The following is a 19,434-nucleotide window of genomic DNA, read 5'->3' as shown; positions in this document are numbered from 1 at the left end:
CAGAAAACGGCCTGTCCTTGTTTTCTCGCGAGCCAGCAGTTTGGGCTGCTGCTCCTTTCGCGGAAGCCTAGCCTCCACCATCTGGTTGCAGAGTTGCAATTTCCATCTCCCTCAAGACATTTGCTCTGACTTTTTCTTTTTGGTCTGCTTTTAATTACCTGTCTTCTGTGGCAGCCTGTCAGGCGGTGTGGAATTATATGTCTGCTTTTCTTTGCCCTGCCCTGCCCTCTGACTTAGAAGCTCGCTTCTCTGTCTATCTCTTATCTCTTCGGCTTTTTTAATTTTTCGGTGTATATGGCAACCTCTCCCTTTTTTTTCTTGATGGCTTTCCAAAATACCCTCCTGGAACAACAAAATTAACGGTGGTGCTAATTTTGCAAGAGCTGCTGGATAGCTGGCAGGGCATCTACAAATCATATGTTCCTCAGATTAGATCCTGGAAAACATCTGCCTTCCCACCCACCCACCCCCACCTCCCCCATCCAAAATAAAATAAAAAACTCCAACCACCAGCACCACTACCACCACCCCATTTAATTAATTCCTTGGAACAGATTCTTTTAATCATTCAAATAAACATTTGTCAAGATGAAAAGCCAGAGTTTACATCTTGTGGATTAGAAGTGCAAATAACAAGAGCTTAATAGAAGAGGTTTAGCGTTCAAAAAGTTGGAAGTGGGTCAAGATTAGAATCCAGATGTTTGGGAGCTCATGCTTTGGGGAAATATGCATACATTCTGCTCCTTTAATAGATATGCAAAAGCGGAAGTGAAACTAGAATTTTAAAGTTTGGGGGGGGGGCTACCACCTATGCCAGCAGAGGACATGCTATTCACCCTGTGAGGCAAGAAATTTGGCGGGCTGGGTCCAGAAGAGCTTTCTCTGCCATGGCTCCTGACCTTCCATAAGGGCCTGAAGACCTGGCACCGCCAGTGGGCTGGGTCATCACTCTGGAGGTGTTTAGTAGATTGAGGGAAACTCCACCTGTTGTCTTCATGGTCTTTTCTCCCTCCCCCCCATCTTTTAATCTTTTAATGTTATATTTTGATTATTCTTATTACTGTTTTAGCTTTTAATGTTTGTAAGCTGCCCAAAATCACCTCAGGACAAAATGAGCAGCACATCAATCAATCAATCAAACAAACAAATAGGTATCCTGCTAGATGACCTCTTTTTACTTAAACTTTTGTATGAAAGCAAGTCCACCAATTTTAAAGCAGTTTTTTTTAACCGATGAACCATCCTATCATCAACAAATCCTTCTTAAAATGTAACTAACATCCCTTTGCGCTGCACATAAATGCAGCAAATAGATTACCTCTTTCTGCTTAAACCTTCCTACAAAAGAAAACCCACCACCTTCTAAAGCAGGCTTTCTACCAGTGAGTCACTCGTATCATCAAAAAAAATCCTTAAAACAACTAAAATCCCTTTTAATTAATTGAACCCATTAATTTGGGCCCTATCCACACAGGGAGAAGAATTTACTTCCTTTGGATTGTACCTAATCTGCACATCCAAGATAAATACTTCAACCAAAGTGAAATTACAATTCTGCCTTTACATTTTGCTAAATTTTGCCATGAAGTTCTTAAAAATAACAAGTATAAAAAAAGTCTGGTATGAGATGACTGTGGACAGAAAAGCATGGAACTGAAAAAAATATGTTCAAAGCTTCTATATCGCAAATATATCATGCCAGAAATGCTGTCAAGTGTATGTATGTGTATATGTGTGGATGTATTTGTATATGTGAAAAATGTACACAGAAAAATATATCATTATGCAGAATATTAAAATGTGAACTAATGCAGTTATTTTAGGAGAGGAAAGCAATACACTGGTAGAAAATTATCATTGCTTGCTTCCTAGTCTTGTCCTCTGGAATGACAGAGAGTAAATTTGATTTATTTATTATTTTATTAATTAGATTTATATCCTACCCTTTCTTTTTTTCTTCTTCTACTATATTCCATCAGTTCAAATCTACTTTCTTTCTACTCACTCTTTCCATTTGTTCAAATATATTTCCTTCCTTCCTTCCTTCCACCCACCCACCCACCTACATATGGCCAAATTGTAGCACTGCAGATGGAGAGGCTGACATTGTGAGAAATGCTTTGTTATGACTAACCCACAAAGAGGACTTATGACCTGGATCCAAAATTCCGACAGTGCCCCTCCTTGCAGTCACATGACTTTGAGTGCTTGGCAACATGGCTGCATTTATGGACATTGCAGTGTCTCATGGTTACATGTCCACGTTTTACAACAGTTTTACCGGAAAGCAGTACTAACTTCCAGTTTTCAGAGAAATTGCACCCATGGGTTCACTTAACAGCCACAGCATTTGCTTAACAACCGTGGTGTTCATTTTATGACTGCTGTGTTTGCTTAATGACTGTCACAAAAAAGGTTGTAGAATCAGGTTATCTGACTGTACTATTTTACAACCATTATGACTGTAATGGGCAGGCTCCATTATAGTCATTACTCGAGGACTACCTGTAGGTGATTCCTAAAGTGAATTCATAGCAGATGGTTAAATTATTTTGTTCCTGTACTGTGCAATATCTCAAGTCACAATTGTTGGAGAACAAGCAGAAAAGATCTGGAATGATTCCAGTTTTGTTTGTAAGCTTCCCAGTTGCCTTTGTCTGGGCACAGTGCCTTCCAAATATGTAGCAGGTGGAATTCTGGGAAAGATAGTCCCAGCATTTATAGAAAGTACAGTATCAGGCTGAGATAAACTGAGATTATCTCGGTTTAATCCAAGAAGGTTCTTCCCATGTGCATCTGCCCTGGAGGTGCTGTGGTGATGGCACCAGAGGGTAGGTGGATTTTCCCTAACCAACTTTCTGACTACCATAAAGGAGAGGATTTAGGGAAAACTAAAGAGCCGAGGTGGCGCAGCAGTTAGAGTGCAGTACTGCAGGCCACTTTAGCTGACTGTGTTCAGCAGGTCAGCGGTTCAAATCTCACCGGCTCAAGGTTGACTCAGCCTTCCATCCTTCCGGGGTAGGTAAAATGAGGACCCAGATTGTTGGGGGCAATGTAAATATATATATATACATTGCTTACTGGTGTACACCGCTTAGAGAGTGCTTGCACTTAAAGCGGTATATAAGTCTCATAAATAAATAAATAAATAAATAAAAACTCGGAGAAAAGGAGAAATTGAGGTAGTGGGTTCCCTCAGGATTTTCTTCATTCTCTTTGACATCTTCAAAATATTGAATAAATCACAGGTTCCATTCTGCAGACATGAACTACAAGATGGAAAGCCCTGCAGAAAATGTCCTGATTTGCTTTGTAGCACAAAAAGAGACAAAATCAATCCTCATATGCTTTCCATTAACATCTTCTCAAACTGGAGACTGAGCCAAATGGCTAAATTCTCTCCAGCTCCAATGGTGAAAGGAAGAATAGCTGCCCTTCCTTCCTCTCCTCCACAACAATATGTTTGGAGGAAGAAGAGGAGGGTGGGGGGAGAGAAAAGGAAAGGTCTACAACAAAGTAACTGTATCTGCATTGCCAAAATTCAGACATGCACTAGAGGGCAGCAAAGAGCGCTTACTCAAGCTCTTTGCTGTCCTCTAATGTTTGTGATTTTGTAGCTCTGGTATGACAGTCCCTGTTTTAAGACAACCTTCTCCAACCTGGCGCTTCCCAGATGCCACCAGACAAGTCCAAATAGGCCGAGTGGAAATTCTGCTACATGTTCCAGCACATCTGGAGGACACCAAGTAGGAAGGCTGAGCCAGCTATTTCCTGAATCTGCAGAAATTTAAAGCACCAGACGAAAAATACAACAGGACAAGAGGCTTGGGGGGGGGGGATGCGGTTAAAAGACAGGCTGGTGGGGGAGAGGCATTGGGTTGGGTGTCCATCAGCTGGGACTGGGAGTTACTGAAGGGTAATGAGAAGTAATTACTCATGAGCGCCCAAGGGAAGCTGCTTCACACACTGAAATGCGAGGCAATTATGAAGCTGAGGTAAACCAGGCCTCAGCCTGGAAATCCTGGAACACTGACAAAAGAAAAATGCTGACTTCAGACAGGCATGCTCTGAACTGAATTCCTTCCTTGGTATTCCTTTTTCTTTCCTTTTCTTCTCTACACTATCAGCTGAATTTCTCTTTTTTTTTCTGTCTCATTGCTTTTCCTTCCCGTGATCCATTAACCTGTTCTGCTTTGCTCTTCCATCCATTACTTTGCCAACCTTCTATTTCCCTCCAGTCTGCTCAAATCCAGGGCTTTTTTTGTCATAGAACGCCCAGAACCGAGTTCCGGCACCTTTTTTGGATGGAGCCTTATAGGATAGGCAAGGCGGGTTGTATGACATGTGTGAGTTCCGGCTCCTTTTTTTTTTTTTTTTTTTACAAAAAAAGCACTGCTCAAATCTGTTTTCATTCCTTCTTCCCTTCTCTTTCTTCTTCTCCTCTGCTAATATTTTTCTTTCTGTACAACATCCATTTAATATCTCTGAATCGCTTTTTGCTTTTCAGTCTTCGTTCTCTTCATCTGTTCTCCATTGGTTTCAAGAGAAAAAAGCCACTGAAATGCAGAAATTTTAACACGTTTTCCCATTAAAGCATTGGCCCATTTGTATTCAATTTTGTTCCAAAACTTTTTTTTTTTTTAAAAAAAGTTTGAAGCGCCATGCTTCTTTTTATGCTCTGCACACATGCCTTTCCCCCCCCCTTTTGTTCAGTCATGTCCAATTCTCAGAGACTGCCTGGACAAATCCCTACAGTTTTCTTGGCAGTTTTTTTTTTTAGAAGTGGTTTGCCATTGCCTCGTTCCTAGGGCTGAGACAGAATGTCTGGCTCAAGGTCACCCAATTGGCTTTGTGCCCAAGAAAGGCTAGAACTCACAGCCTTCCAGCCTGGTGTCTTAACTTAGTAAACCTCAGTTCATCACATATGAAAGAGTGAGATAAGTTTCAGCTCTGTTTTTCCATCACCGCTCTGCCCGGCTAAAATGTTATTTTAATATTCCCTGTTGTTTTTCCCCTCCCCCCAACTCTATCCTTCTCCTCCTCTGCCCCCTGCTACTGTGGTCCCCACTTCCTCCAGTGCAATGCTGCAGAGAATTGGCATATGCTGAAGGACAAGATCCTGCTTCAACACGCCTTAAACATCCCCCCATCCTCACTGCCTTCCAGAGAGTGGCTGAGGATGACCACGAAGGACCCTGGAACCTCTCTTGCAGTGGCTTAAGTGGTGGCTCAAAGAAAGAAATGTTGGGGCAGAGTCGGTCAACTTGGTCCAAGCTAGCTGACACTATCAAGAGCACCGCCGCCCAAGATGGCAACAGTCTGGAGATTTCTCACCTGGACACTCGTCTCTACCATGTCTACAGGCAACCTTCCTGGCTACACTTTTCAGTCACAAGGTACAGTGTTACTGGTCCAAAACACAAAGTGCTATCATGGTTCGTGACAGTGATGGTGAACCTTTTACAGACCGAGTGCCCCAAAACTGGCCCTGCCCCTGCTCCACCCCCTGCCCCGTCCCCGCTCCACCCTACCCTGCCTGCCCGTAGGGCCACTCACCGCCTCCAGGGCCTGCCGCAGATTGCCCAGGCAGCCCAGCAGCACCATGGTGGCCACGCCCTCTGCCCACACCCTGCAGCATCAACTGTGCACGTTGGGGCGTGAGGGCAGAGTCTTGTCTACGCTGCCTGGCTGCCATGTCCTTGGCTGCATTGCTCCGCATGGGCCACACTCAGGAGCAACTCTCCTCCAGGGAGGATGCTGGTGAGGAGGGGGTCGTGGGTGGAGGCAAGGCTGGGGCAAAGGCATGTGTGCCCACAGAAAGGGCTCTGAGTGCCGCCTCTGGCACCCGTGCCATAGGTTCGCCACCACTGGTTCATGATCTTTGAAATCTTGTATTTCTAATCCTTAAGCCAAGGCAGGGTGGGCAGTATATGGCTCACTGCCCCACAGGACCTTGAGTCTTGTTTCTGCAAAGGTCACCCTGCTAACATTCAGCTGCTAGCCGTTAACATTGCATTCGTAGTGCATGTTTCACCATTATTCTGTGAAAATAAATCCTAAAATAGAACAGGTAGGTGAACGTTCCCAAGGAATTATCCGGAGCGATAGGGCACAAAAGGAGAAATACTGCACAATCTATCAGATCATTTTAATCTTTCCCTTAATCAAGGTACACATCTGTATTAACAGAACAGTATCACCAAATGTCTGATAAAAATAAAATATTGTTATGCTTCTATGCACACAAACAGTCCCAAAAACCTGGATGGGAAAAAATTACAACTTTATTTTCACTAACTTGTCCATCTTTTAAATTTATTTATTGCCTTGTTGTTGAGTTAACAGATTAATAAAGAAGCATATATATTCCTATATTATATATTTGTTATTTTTAAATCTTTCTGAAAAATAAAGTTGAGTTGTTGTTATAACTGTTCAGTCGTTTCCGACTCTTGGGGAAGTTATAGGCAAGGGGTCTCCATGCTACCCTGTCAAGCACAGCATCTTTCAGTTGCTGGATGTTGATCTTTGTATTAGTTTTGATGTTATCAAGCGGGCATGTTCTTTGCTTGCCCCTTCTTGTTCCATTAACCATTCCTAACACCACTGTCTTCTCCGATGAATTTGCATGCGTAACATGACCCAAGTAAATCAGATGTAGTTTTGTGATTTTGGCTTCTAGTGAAGTGACTGGTTTTATATTAATTCAGCACCTCTGTTAGTTGCTCTGGCTGTCCATGGTATACACAATAATTTATACCACCACCATAATTCAAACTTGAGTACAGATAGTCCTTGACTTACAACAGTTGATTGAGTGACTGTTCAAAGTTACAACAATACTGAAAAAAGTGGCTTAGGATCATTTCTCACACTTATGAACATTGCAGCATCCCTGTGGCCATGTGATCAAAATTCAGACATTTGGCAACTGGCATGTATTTATGACAGTTGCAATGTCCCTGAGTCATGTGATCACCTTTTATGACCTTCTGACAAGTAAAGTCAACAGGGAAGCCAGATGCACTTAACAATTACGTTACTAACTTAATAGCTGCAGTGATTCACTTAACAGCTGTGGCAAGATGGGTCGTAAGATGGGGCAAAATTCACTTAACCGCTGTTCCGCCTAGCAACAGAAACTTGGGCTCAATTGTCATAAGCCAAGGACTGCCTGTATAACTAGTTTTCTCTGAAATCCAGTGTGTAACTACTGTATGTATTTTATTTTACGCATCTAAACACATTTTTTCTGAGATCAGATACATAGGTCTTATCAAACTTTCAGAAGGGTCCAAGGCACTAAAAGGTTAAAAGAGCACCCTCCTTAGTTACGCTTGCATGTCCTCTTCTGCCTTCACAGAAGAATTTCTCTCCAACCTCAACCACTACGAGATAGCCTTCCCCATCCAGGTGGATCAGAATGGTGACTTTCTCAGTTTTGACATAAAAAGCCATCGGAAATGGAGGTCCCGCCGGAGTGCAGGCCACCCCTCCTATGACATGCCTGAACAGCATGTCTTTTACAAGGTCTCTGCTCACCGGACCCAGTTCCTCCTCAACTTGACGTTGCATACCCACTTGCTGGCAAGGCGCTTCCGAGTGGAGTATTGGAAAAGAGGTGGAGTAGACTATCAACATGAGTTCCACGAAGATTGCCACTATGCTGGTCATTTACAAGATGAGTATCTGAACTCAAAAGTTGCTATCAGTAATTGTAACGGTCTGGTAAGTGTCTGGTTTTCTTCCTAACAGCTGGTGGGATTGACAAAACAACAATGCGCTGGTCATTTTGAGTGACGTTTTTGCCAGGCCGCAAAAGACATGCTGAATCACTTCAGAGCAGCTGGGTCTGATCAAATGGAAGAAATTGTAGCTCAGTACAAACATAACCTTACAGGTAGTCCTTGACTTACATTGATTCATTGAGCAACTGTTCTTAGTTACAACAGCACTGAATAAAGTGACTTGCAACCAGTCCTCACACTGAACAACTGTCACAACATCCCCATGGGCATGTGATCAAAATTTAGGCACTCGATAACCAACATCTATTCACTTAACAACTGTTGCAAGAAAGGTTGTAAAATGGGGCAAAACTCACTTAACTGTCTTGCTTTGAGGCCATAAGTCAAGGACTACCTGTAAAAAAAGTGATTTGCCTATGGGGAGAGGGGAGTGTGATTAAATTCTTTCTTCTCCCCAAAACATCTACAAGCAAGCTGTAATTGTGATGGCTATTTGCAAACCACAAGAACCACAAGTAGGGCAAGAAATAGCAGCTGGGAAGGCAAAACGTTCGCCAGAAGAAAAGGGTCAAAGATAAAGCCGCCAGATTCCTTCTGCAAAAATCCAGCTGATCACCAGATGACAGAATAACAGGGTTGGAAGGGACGTTGGAGGTCTTCTAGTCCAACCCCCTACTCAGGCAGGAAACTATACCATTTCAGACAAATGGTTGTCCAGTCTCTTCTTAAAAACTTCTAGTGTTGGACAGTGATGGGATTCAGCCAGTTTGCACCAGTTCGGCAGAACCGGTAGCTAATTTTTTGTTGCCCAGGCCCAGAATGGACTTCCGGAAGTAGCATCCACACAGAGAACTGGTTGTTCACATATTTGAATCCCACTACTGGTGTTGGAGCATTCACCGCTTCTGGAGGCAGGTTGTTCACTGGTTAATTGTTCTAACTGTCAGGAAGTTTCTCCTTAGTTCTAGTTTGCTTCTCTCTTTGGTTAGTTTCCACCCATTGCTTCTTGTCCTGCTTTCAGGCGCTTTGGAGAATAGCTTGACTCCGTCTTCTTTGGGGCAGCCTCTGAGATATTGGAACACTGCTATCATGTCCCCCCCCCCCCTTCGTCCTTCTCTTCATTAAAAAATGACAGCAAAGAGTTAGTTTTCTCCATCTCTTTGCCGCCCTCTGGCCGCAATCCATATTTTTGCCACCCCAGATCCGGTAACAACCGTGACCTCTCTCCTTCCTCCTAGACTTCAGGCTGCTCAGTTGCTGCTCCATCAAAGCAAATGCCTGCCGAATCCTCGTTTTAACATTGCTCAAACTGCTTCGTTGCCAAACAGCTTCTCCCATTAGGAAGTTTCTTCTCATGTTTAGCTAAAATGCACTGGATTGCCAAATCCCACCCATTTGTTTAAATTCCTAATGCAGTGGTTCCATTTCGGAAATGAGGCCAGGTAATTTGAAGAGAATTTTATAAGCGTCCCTCGGAGCCTCTGCCCCCCCTCCCTCCCTCCCGTACCACAAACACACATGCCCCAACTGCTGCACTCCACGCCAAGAGTTTTCTTCCCCCTTCTCAGCTGCCTTCATCAACTGATCCTTGAGTTTCTGGCAACATCCCGCCAAACTATCCTCATACCACCTCGCTTGTGTTTGGAATGATGGCCCCTGGCCAAGAACTACAAAGCTTTCATAGGAAGTGAGAAACCACGGCTGGCCCATCACACCCCCTTGCAGGGTGGCTGAAGTTGAATGCTTAGCTGCAGGCACACAAGAGCGATTCAGGGTTTGTTGTGGTGAGGCTGGCAGAAGCTGGGGGTTTGAAAAGAGCAGCTGCTATTTAAATTTGCTAAATTTCTTAAGAACTGCTTTTAGAGGGGGGAAATAACACCCCTGCTATCCTCTTATTCTTTGTTGTCATAGTTTTTGTTTTTCTGCAGTTATCTCAAGTTAAGCCGAAGCTACGGAAATCTCTAAGAGACAAGGAATGTATAAGAGCCTTTGATATAGCAATAGACTTATATACTGCTTCACGGTGCTTTTACAGCCTTCTCTAAGCAGTTTACAGAGTCAGCATATTGCCCCCAACAATCTGGATCCTCAGATTGGGAGGATGCTGGACTGGCACTGGGTGGTTCAAACTCCCTATCTGCTGTGGAAGCTTATTTGGTGACCCTGGACTGTTACTTCTTCTCTCCCCAACCTGTTTCAAAAGGGTGTTGTCGTGGGGAAAATAAGCTGAATATCCTGCGCTGAGCGCCTGAAGAATAGGCAAGACATTGATCTAAAAAAATAACCAAGTCTGCATCTGGTAATCACCCCATTTAAACAAAGTGGGAGAACAGAGACATCAGACTGAATTCCTTGAAGACGTCTCGTTTCTCATCCACAAGAAGCTTCCTCAGTTCTGACTAAGAGCCCGTTCTTCAGTCAGAACTGAAGAAGCTTCTTGGATGAGAAGCAAAATGTCTTCAAGGAAAAAAAACAAAGAAAATCCAGTCGCCTCTTGAAAAAGCACCTTTGGGACAGCCATGAACTGGATGACTGGGAATCTCCATCCTATTAGTTGTGTTCTTTTTACTGAATGCAAAACAGGCAATTTCCTCTCTTTGTTCCAGCATGGTGTGATAATTGCAGAAGATGATGAATATTTTATTGAACCCCTGACCCTTGGGGTCAATATCAGTGGGGAACAAGGACGAGAAGGAAGCCCGCATGTGATCTACAAACGGTCATCCCTCCAGCACCCACATATGGATACAGCTTGTGGTGTGTTAGGTAGGAGCTCTATTTGACAGCGTTTGATAAAGAAACGTCTCATTGTGTTTTCTACTATATTTTTGTATTCAAGTTTCTAGCCCTCATTTTTTTAAAAAAAAAAGTCCTTTAAAGGACATTTGGATGCTTATTATCTGAAGTTTTATATATAGAGAGAAATAAGACTTAAGGGAGGGGGGGGACATTCTTATATTTTCTACCCTTCCTGTGATTAGCAAAACACACAAAAATTACGCAAAGTGAGAGAGGCTGGGAGGCAACAGAAAGTTATTATCAACATGTAAGACTGTTATTGAAGTTCCTTTTGGCAACCACAAAGCCACACTTATTTTTTTTTTTTTATTTGCATTAAATTCAGGGCAGTTACTAGACGGGATTAGATTAAATGGAGGAGACACCACAAATGTCAATCACGTTAAGGCAAGAACTTTAAAAGCCATCCAGCTAGTTTAAAAATGTTTTACTCCAGCAGATATTTGGTTCAAGGATGTAGTTGTAGACTTGAAATGTGGTCAGGGAGAAGGGAAAGAGACACATACCACCACTAAATTGTGATGCTGGAATTCTTGGGATTAGATTCCCAGTTTCCGGAAGGAGGAGAGGAGAGTAAGCCAGCTGACCTTGGATGTCTGACATTTTTTTCACATTAAAGCTGCCAAGCTTACCCTTTGTGTATTGATAGTGCGCTATATTCCCCGGCTGAAAAAGAGGGAAAATCTGTTTCCAATTTGTTTCTTGGAAAACAAGAACTACTGGACAAATGTAATCTTGGAACAAGAAGTGGGCGCTTCGTATTCAGGTCCTTACCATCAAACACCGCCTTGCCTCCCTCCCATTCCAGATTTGGTTTCACTGTTGATGTTTCATGCAAAAGCCAACATGCATGCCTGTTTCTGGATAATAATGGCTAATCCAGGTAGGCCAGAGGAAGTCTGCTTTTGAAGGTTAAGAGCAGACCACTTGGCTTCTTAGTGGCATCTGGAGAAAAGAGCATTTAGTTTTTGTGACGTACATTATCCCCAGATTTAATCATTTCATTCCTCATTATTTATAGTAACAACTTCTTAGCGATATCTATACTTACATTTTATTTATTATATACTTATCAGATTTGGAAACTGACCATCTCCTTTATAGAGGGACTCTGGACAATACATGAATTTTGGGTAAATAAAACGACCACAGGTGTCACTGGTCAGCTTTCTTGGGCATATATTCAGACGCTAATATCTTGGAAAGGCCCAGCACTTAAATTTTGGAGAGGCCTGAGAGCAGAATGCGTTTTTTGAAGCTCTCTATTCCTGCATATTACAGGTAGTCCTCAACCTACGACCATTCATTCAGCGATCATTATAGCAGCACTGAAGAAAGGGACTTATGGCCAGTCTATGAAGTTATGGCCATGGCAATGCCTCCATGATCATGTGATCATAGTTGGGTTGCTTGGCAGCCTGCCCACAATTATAATCGCAGGGGTCTTTCAACAGCCATCCAGCCACCCACCTACTTCCCTGCCCATCTATGCTCTTTTGGCCCCCTGCATTTCACAGTCCTTGCTGCCCTAACTGACCTTCACAATTGTCTTGCTCCCGTTACTGACCACACATTCCTGCCCTGTCTGGGAGGAGGCTTCATGGCATCTGTAGCAGAACATCCAGATTCAGTCACAGTTTTGTTCCATACAGCATTAACCTTGTGAACTGTCAAGCTTCCTCCTTCCGTTCTACATTCAAGATGGACAGTATTTAATATTTATTTGTTACATATATGTAGGGGTGGTGGGTCTATACATATGTTGTATATAGTATGTTTAGGTGTGTGTCATGTATGTGTTTCACTTTGAGAGCGGGCAACTAAATTTCATTTTTTATGTGTGCCGTTGTGCCCATAGGTAAAAAAAAAAAATGACAATAAAGGTTATCTTATCTTATCTGTCTCTTCACAAGGCAGCTGCTGGATGCACGAGACTTTCTTCCCCAGGTTACCCACAGCTGTTTCCTTGCAAGACCTGGGGAAGGTGGCTTCCCTTCCCCTTCCCCTTCCTTTCTTCCCTTCCCTTCCCTTCCCTTTCCAGATTAGCAAAGTGTCCGGAGAAACCCATTTTTTTAAAAAAAAAACCCTCTGAATTCCATTTTATCCAATTGCTTTAATTTCCTTTATCAAATGATATTGACCCATCCAATAATTTCAACCATTCTTTAATGGGTCCCTGTAGTTATACTGAGAGGAATCTTTTTGCAGGATTCCTTTGGCATTAAGCTAAAGCCAAGCACTGTGATGGTTTATCGTTGAATTTGCTAAAGGTGTGGGTTGGAAGCAATTCCAGGCATAAGAAGTCAATTGGTTTTGCTTTGTGAAGTATTGGGGGTCCGAGGGGAGAGGAAGAAGAGAAAGTGCTAAAAACCTTATCGCTATTTCCCTGCAGATGAGAAGCCATGGAAAGGTAGACCCTGGTGGTTGCGACTGAAACCCTCCCCTTTGAAGACCCTGGGCAACTTTTCTCAAAGGGGGCAACTGCCTCTGAAGAGGTCAGTCAGCACTGAGCGTTATGTGGAGACTCTTGTGGTGGCTGATAAGATGATGGTGGGCTACCACGGCCGACGAGACATAGAGGAGTACATCCTGGCTATCATGAATATTGTAAGTATTATAACCAAGACCTTTACCCCACTACTACTACTACTACTACTACTACTACTACTAATAATAATAATAATAATAATAATAACAACAACAACAACAACAAGAAGATCGCACAGACTGACTACAAGCAGCGACTTGACAAAGTAGCAACAATGGTGCATTGGAAGATCTGCAAAAAATATCATTTGCCTATAAGCAAAAACTGGTGAGATCATGAAATAGAGAAAGTCATAGAAAATGATAAAATTAAACTGCTCTGGGACTTCAGAATTCAAACAGACAAGCACCTGCAACATAACACCCCAAACTTAACAATTGTCGATAAGAAAGACAAAAAAGTCTGGATAGTGGACGTGGCAGTGCCTGGAGACAGCAGAATAGACGAGAAGGAACTGGAGAAGATAACAAAATACAAAGACCTACAAATAGAAATAGAAAGACTGTGGCAAAAGCAAGCAAGGGTAGTACCAATAGTCATAGGCTCCTTGGGTGCAATCCCAAAACAACTGGAGCACCACTTGAACACAATTGGCATTGACAAATTCGCTATTAGTCAGTTGCAAAAGGCGGCCTTATTAGGAACTGCTTCCATCCTGCGACGATATCTGTAATACCATCAAACATCCACATCTGCCTATCCCAGGTCCTGGGTAAGGACTCGATAGGTAGACAAAATGCCAAATCCAGTCTGAACATCTGGCTGACTGTGCTATGATCCATAATAATAATAATAATAATAATAATAATAATAGTAATAATAATAATAATAATAATAATAATAATAAAGTTGGAAGGGACCTTGGAGGTCATCTAGTCCAACCCCCTGCTCAGGCCGGAAACCCTATATCATTTCAGACAAATGGCTGTCCAGCCTCTTCTTGAAAACTTCCAGTGTTGGAGCATTCACAGCTTCTGGAGGCAGGTTGTTCCACTGGTTAATTGTTCTAACTGTCAGGAAGTTTCTCCTTAGTTCTAGGTTGCTTGATTAGTTTCCATCCGTTGCTTCTTGTCCTGCCTTCAGGCCCTTTGGAGAATAGCTTGACTCCCCCTTCTTTGTGGCAGCCCCTGAGATATTGGAAGACTGCTATCATGTCCCCCCTCGTCCTTCTCTTTGTTAAACTAGACATACCCAATTCCAGTGTGGGAAGATCCTTGGGAGACAGGAGGAAGAACCACAATCTAGGTGCAGATTTGTCTCCCAAGTCATTCACACATACCTTACCATCATACACTATACGTAGTCCTCGAATTATGACCACAATTTCTGTTGCAAAGTAAGACACTTGTTAAGTGAATTTTGCCCCATTTTATTACCTTTCTTGCCATTTGTTGTTGTTACATAAGTGAATTACTTCAGTTGTTAAGTTAGTAATACAGTCATTAAGTGAATCTGGCTTCCCCACTGACTTTGTTGTCAGAAGGTCGCAAAAGGTGATCACGTGACCCCGGGACATTGCAACTGCCATAAATATGAGCCAGTTGCCGAGCATCGGAATTTTGATCACATGACCAGGGGATGCTGCAATGGTCATAAGTGTGAAAAACCTTCATAAGTCACTTTTTTTAGTGCTGTTGCAACGGTCACTAAATGAATGATTGTGAGTAGAGGACCCTCTGTATTACCATAATTTTCTGCTCCCATTTTTGTGATATAGTGGCCTCCATAGCTGACTAATCTGGATTCTCAGTCACCCAGGTCATGGTTGTCCCAAAGCGGCTTTTTCAAGAGGCAATTGGACTTTCTTGTTTTTCTTTGAAGATGTTTCGCTTCTCATCCAAGAAGCTTCTTCAGCTCTGACTGGATGGTGGGGAATGGAAGGATTTATATTCCTTGCAGACAGCTGGTCATTTGCATTCCCTTAGAGCAGTGGTTCTCAACCTTTTTATACGGCGACCCCCGATCACACGGACACGCCGTGCATGCGTGGCGCGGCACGCATACGTGGCGCCACCCCAATGCGCGGCACGCATGCGCGGCGGCGCCCCCTGAGGGGGGAAAATGGCAGATCGTGTTCTTTGGCGACCCCCGTAAAATGGTCGTTCAACCCCAAATGGGGTCGCAACCCATAGGTTGAGAACCGCTGCCTTAGAGAGTCATTGAAGCCACTTGGGGGTTTGTCTGTGTCCTCTGGAGCACCTGAGTAGTACAAATGGGTGTGGAGCCTTCTTTTAACTGCTGAAAGGACTGTGTTGTGGAGCTGTGCTGCGCCTGTGTTCACCAGAGCAGAAAACATCCTGGCAGACTGGTGGAAGTGAGACATGGTTAACCACAAAATCTCCCTTAAACATGCCTTATTCCTCTAGCCCAGTGGTTCTCAACCTTTTTAATGCCGCGACCCCCAACCGGTCATAAGTCAAGGACTACTCAACCGGTCGTAAGTCGAGGACTACTCATCTGGTGCAGCACCGTTTGCAGAATGGGACTTTTGGCGGGCTCAGCAGGGCAGAGACAGCTGGACAATTCCTATTGGCTTTTGAAAGCCAATAGAATTAGACTCTATTCAAGAGAGTCTATTCTATTGGCTTTCAAAAGCCAATAGAATAAAAGGGAGTAGCACAGCTAAGGAAAAGGGGGGGGAAAATGGCGGACTGCGTTGTTTGGCGACCCCCATGAAACGGTCGTTCGACCCCAAATGGGGTCCCGACCCACAGGTTGAGAACCACTGCTCTAGCCTCTCATTTTAGCTTGAAAAGTTCCTCTGGCAATCCTGCAAAAGATGCCATTTCTGATCAATCGTGATGCTAAATCCATCTTCTTTTTAACACTGGTGTTTCCTTGTTTCCTGGAGGTCAGGTTGCTAAACTTTTCCAAGACTCAAGTTTGGGCAATATCGTGAACATTCTCGTAACCCGCCTTATCCTGCTGACAGAGGACCAGGTAAGGAGGGAATTCCGAAAGGAAGGAGGAGGAATAGATTATTTTAAATATATATCTATATAGTATTTTGGTAAAGACTGGACGTACTACAAAGTAACATTCAATTACTCTACTACTTCAGCATTAGGAATGAAAGACTAGTTGTTAAGTTGCTAAGTTGTATGGATTATAGCATGCCAGCCCCCCCCCCCTCCTCCATTGTCTCCTGGAGTTTGCCCAAATTTATGTTCATTGCATCGATGACACTATCTAACCATCTCATCCTCTGCCATTCCTCCCCTTCTCCTTTTGCCATCTATCTTTCCCAACATGAATCCTTTTCCAATGAATCCTCTCTTCTCATTTGATGGCTAAAGTATTTGAGCTTTAGTTTCAGTCTCTGTCCTTCCAAAGAACAGTCTAGTTCAGACATGTCAAACACAAGGCCTAGGGGCTGGATGCAGCCCGCGAAATGGTTTCATGTGGCCCGCGAAGCCATCCTGGAAACAGTGGGGGAACAGCCCCTACTGCCTTGGCCCTGGCCCAGGCCGGCCGAGAGCCAATGTACAATTTTGTGATGGCCATCTATGCTGAAATGCATTCAGTCTTAGCTCTACAAGGCCATCTAAAAACAGCAAGAAACCAGCCCCTGCTGTGTCGGCCCCACCCCCTGGGTGCATGCTGGGGAGGTGTCATCCTTTGTGAGGAATGAAGAAATGGACCATGCCTTGGCGCTTGCCCCAGTCCCACCCCCTTCTGCCAGAGACCCTCAGATCTGTCCCACTCCTGCCCAGGCCTCCACAGGCACTCTTGATGCAAATGATGTAGAGCTGGCCATGCCCACCCAGTAGGCCACACCCACTCCATCCATGCCCACCCGGTAGGCCACACCCACCCTGGCCACACTCCCCCACCCCTCCCAAGGGTAACTGCAATGCTGATGTGGCCCTCAATGAAATTGAGTTTGACACCCCTGGTCTAGTTAGATTTTCTTTAGGATTGACTGATTTGATCTCCTTATGGTCCAAGGGACTCCCAAGAATCTTCTCTAGCACCAAGCTTGGAATATTAGGGAAGATCATAATAGACTGTGAAGAATCATCACCAATCCCAAGGCTAATTCTTGGAGAGAATGGATCAGAGGCACAAAGCAATCTAGTTATATATGAAAAATGTTTTCACCCCATCGTGCCACTAAACATTTTCAAAGCCATCTAGAACTAAATAAAAAGAGAAAGCTGAAGAAATGCAATGACTTGAGACCCTAATAAGGAACGAGGAGGTTCCTAGAAGGAAAGGCTCATATAATTTCCCCTCCCGCGCAGGAAATTATTCCCCCAGAAAACCTTTCTGGAAATGACCCCAAATAACGTGGGAAAGGATGAGGAGGTAATGCAGTAATATAAGAGGAGATTGTCAACATGAAGGGAGATCAATAACAAAATGTAGTTGCAAAGAAGGCCCCATCTTATGTCCCAAAACAGACCAATAGGAGCGTATCAAGATGTCAAGGAAAATTCTCCAAAAATTGAGGGCTCCGTGGTGGTCTCTGAGCTCGGTTGTTTTCTTGCAGACGTTTCATTACCCAGACTCAGTAACATCAGTGCTAATGATGATAGCACTCATGATGTTAACTGGACCCCTCGTGACAACCCTGAGCTACAAATATTCTCCTTTATTGGTCTCCAGAAACCATCCACGAGCAGGCTAGTTCCTCATGACATCATTCACATTCAGACTGTCTGACCTGTCATTTTCTCCAGCCCACCCTGGAAATCAACCATCACGCTGGGAAGTCCCTTGACAGCTTTTGCAAGTGGCAGAAGGCTATTGTGAGCCTCAGCGGTGATGGGAACGCCATTCCTGACAACGGCATCGCAAACCATGACACTGCGGTTTTGATCACCAGGTAAGCCTCTCATTTTGGGGAGGTAGGGTTGAAGATGAAAAGCTGTTACTCGAGTTACGACCACTTGTTTAGTGACTATTCGACGTTATGGTGATGAAAAACTGGCTTACAACAGTCCCTGCATTTACGACTGTTGCAGCAACCACCTGGTCCCATGATCAGAATTTGGGTGCTTGGCAATCAACATGTCTTCATAGTAGTTGCAGCGTCCTGAAGTTGTGTGATCATCATCTGCAACATTTCCAGCCAATTTCAGACAAGCGGAGTTAATGAGGGGACCTAGATTTGCATGAGTCATTTAACAACCGCAGTAATTCGCCGCAGCAAAAAAGGTCATAAAATCAGGCCCAGCTCACTTAATGACCAGCTTGCTTAGTAACAGAGTTTTTGCTCACAATTGTGGTCGTACATCAAGGATTATCTGTAGGGCTTATGTTGAAATACAGTTTCTGTTCCTCTTTGTAGTTTACTTTCATGAAATAAAATCTTCATATTTCTTTCCTTCTGTTTGCTGGAATATTCCTCTGCCTGACTCGGCTCTGAAATCCTGCAAGATAATCACTGTTTCTCTGGGGAACTACGTCTTTCCGAGGAACTACATCTTTTGCCTCCCTTCATTCTAGATGTGCAAGATAAGGAAGGGAAGAAAAGTATGCTAACTTGGAATGTCTTGTCTTTCAACACAACTGCTTGAGCAATTGCTTGTGGGCCTTCCCACAGAGTCCCTGGAGCATATTTACAAAACCAAACCTTGGACAAAAACCCAAATGCCTTGTAAAACTTCTCTGTGTCTCATAAATTCCGCATCTCTAGATAACATCCTGCTGTGTTTGGCATCTGGGTTTTTTTGAAGGGTGAAAGAGTTCATTGGTTTGTTTTTTTGCAAAAGGCACAGATGTCAGTAAGAGATGAAACACCAAGGAAACTTACAAAATTAAGGTTTAGCCCATCTGTCCAGATTCATATCCCATTTATAGGCCACACAAATTAGGAAGCCATTTTTTTTGCAGCAGTGGGCGGTATCAAATGGGGTGAAGTTTTAGGCAAAAGGAAGAACCAACCTCTTGAGTGACAGCTACTAAGGATGCTAAGTCTGACCGCTGTTGTTTGCGAGGATTTATAGGCAATTAGAAGGATGCTTGACAACCATGACATTGCAGTAGTCAGTTGGATAGCAAATGCTCAAGTTGCTTTCAGAGAAAACCTGCTTAATTTGTATTTCCCAAAATATTACATGAACTGAAGTAGAATCTGCCTTTCTGATGTTTGTAACAAAGGTTTCTTTTCAAAACAGGGTACAAGGAAACATATCCGGGAAATCTGTTTTAGAGAAGTGCAATAGTTAGCACCTATGAATTTTCAAACAGACTTTAAAAAAAAGTGGTGAAATCAAATAAGAAGTAATGAACTTGAAATTTGCAAAAAAGAGAAAACTCACCTGAATCGCATGCTGGCAAACCCCCCCCCAAAAAAAACAACAACAACAACAGATGAACAGAACAATTTGGTGG

General features: G+C 43.4%; 2 protein-coding genes across 6 annotated transcripts in view; one reads left to right on the top strand and one right to left on the bottom strand.

The window, feature by feature from the left end:
• Positions 1-204, bottom strand: part of LOC120301354 (tyrosine-protein kinase ZAP-70) — a 54,145-nt gene extending 53,941 nt beyond the window's left edge. The window contains exon 1 of the mRNA XM_039328477.1: positions 159-204. The gene's annotated coding sequence lies outside the window, so the exon portion shown is untranslated. The remainder of the gene's footprint in view (positions 1-158) is intronic.
• LOC120301352 (A disintegrin and metalloproteinase with thrombospondin motifs 10-like) overlaps positions 1-19,434 on the top strand; it is a 69,072-nt gene that overhangs the window by 820 nt on the left and 48,818 nt on the right. For 2 of the 5 annotated variants that reach the window (XM_039328474.1, XM_039328473.1), the window contains exons 2-7: positions 5,167-5,396; positions 7,364-7,728; positions 10,355-10,514; positions 12,940-13,154; positions 15,952-16,035; positions 17,778-17,923. In XM_039328474.1, coding sequence (XP_039184408.1) covers positions 5,309-5,396; positions 7,364-7,728; positions 10,355-10,514; positions 12,940-13,154; positions 15,952-16,035; positions 17,778-17,923 — 1,058 coding nt within the window. In that variant the 5' untranslated portion in view covers positions 5,167-5,308. Of the gene's footprint in view, positions 1-5,077; positions 5,397-7,363; positions 7,901-10,354; positions 10,515-12,939; positions 13,155-15,951; positions 16,036-17,777; positions 17,924-19,434 lie in introns of those variants that run through there. The other 3 variants (XM_039328472.1, XM_039328471.1, XM_039328475.1) reach the window with 2 other exon arrangements.

This window comes from Crotalus tigris, unplaced genomic scaffold (assembly GCF_016545835.1).
Source record: "Crotalus tigris isolate CLP2741 ecotype Arizona unplaced genomic scaffold, ASM1654583v1 scf7180000024379.1109085, whole genome shotgun sequence".
Taxonomy (NCBI): Eukaryota; Metazoa; Chordata; class Lepidosauria; order Squamata; family Viperidae; genus Crotalus; species Crotalus tigris.
This window is presented reverse-complemented; position numbering and strand designations above follow the sequence as displayed.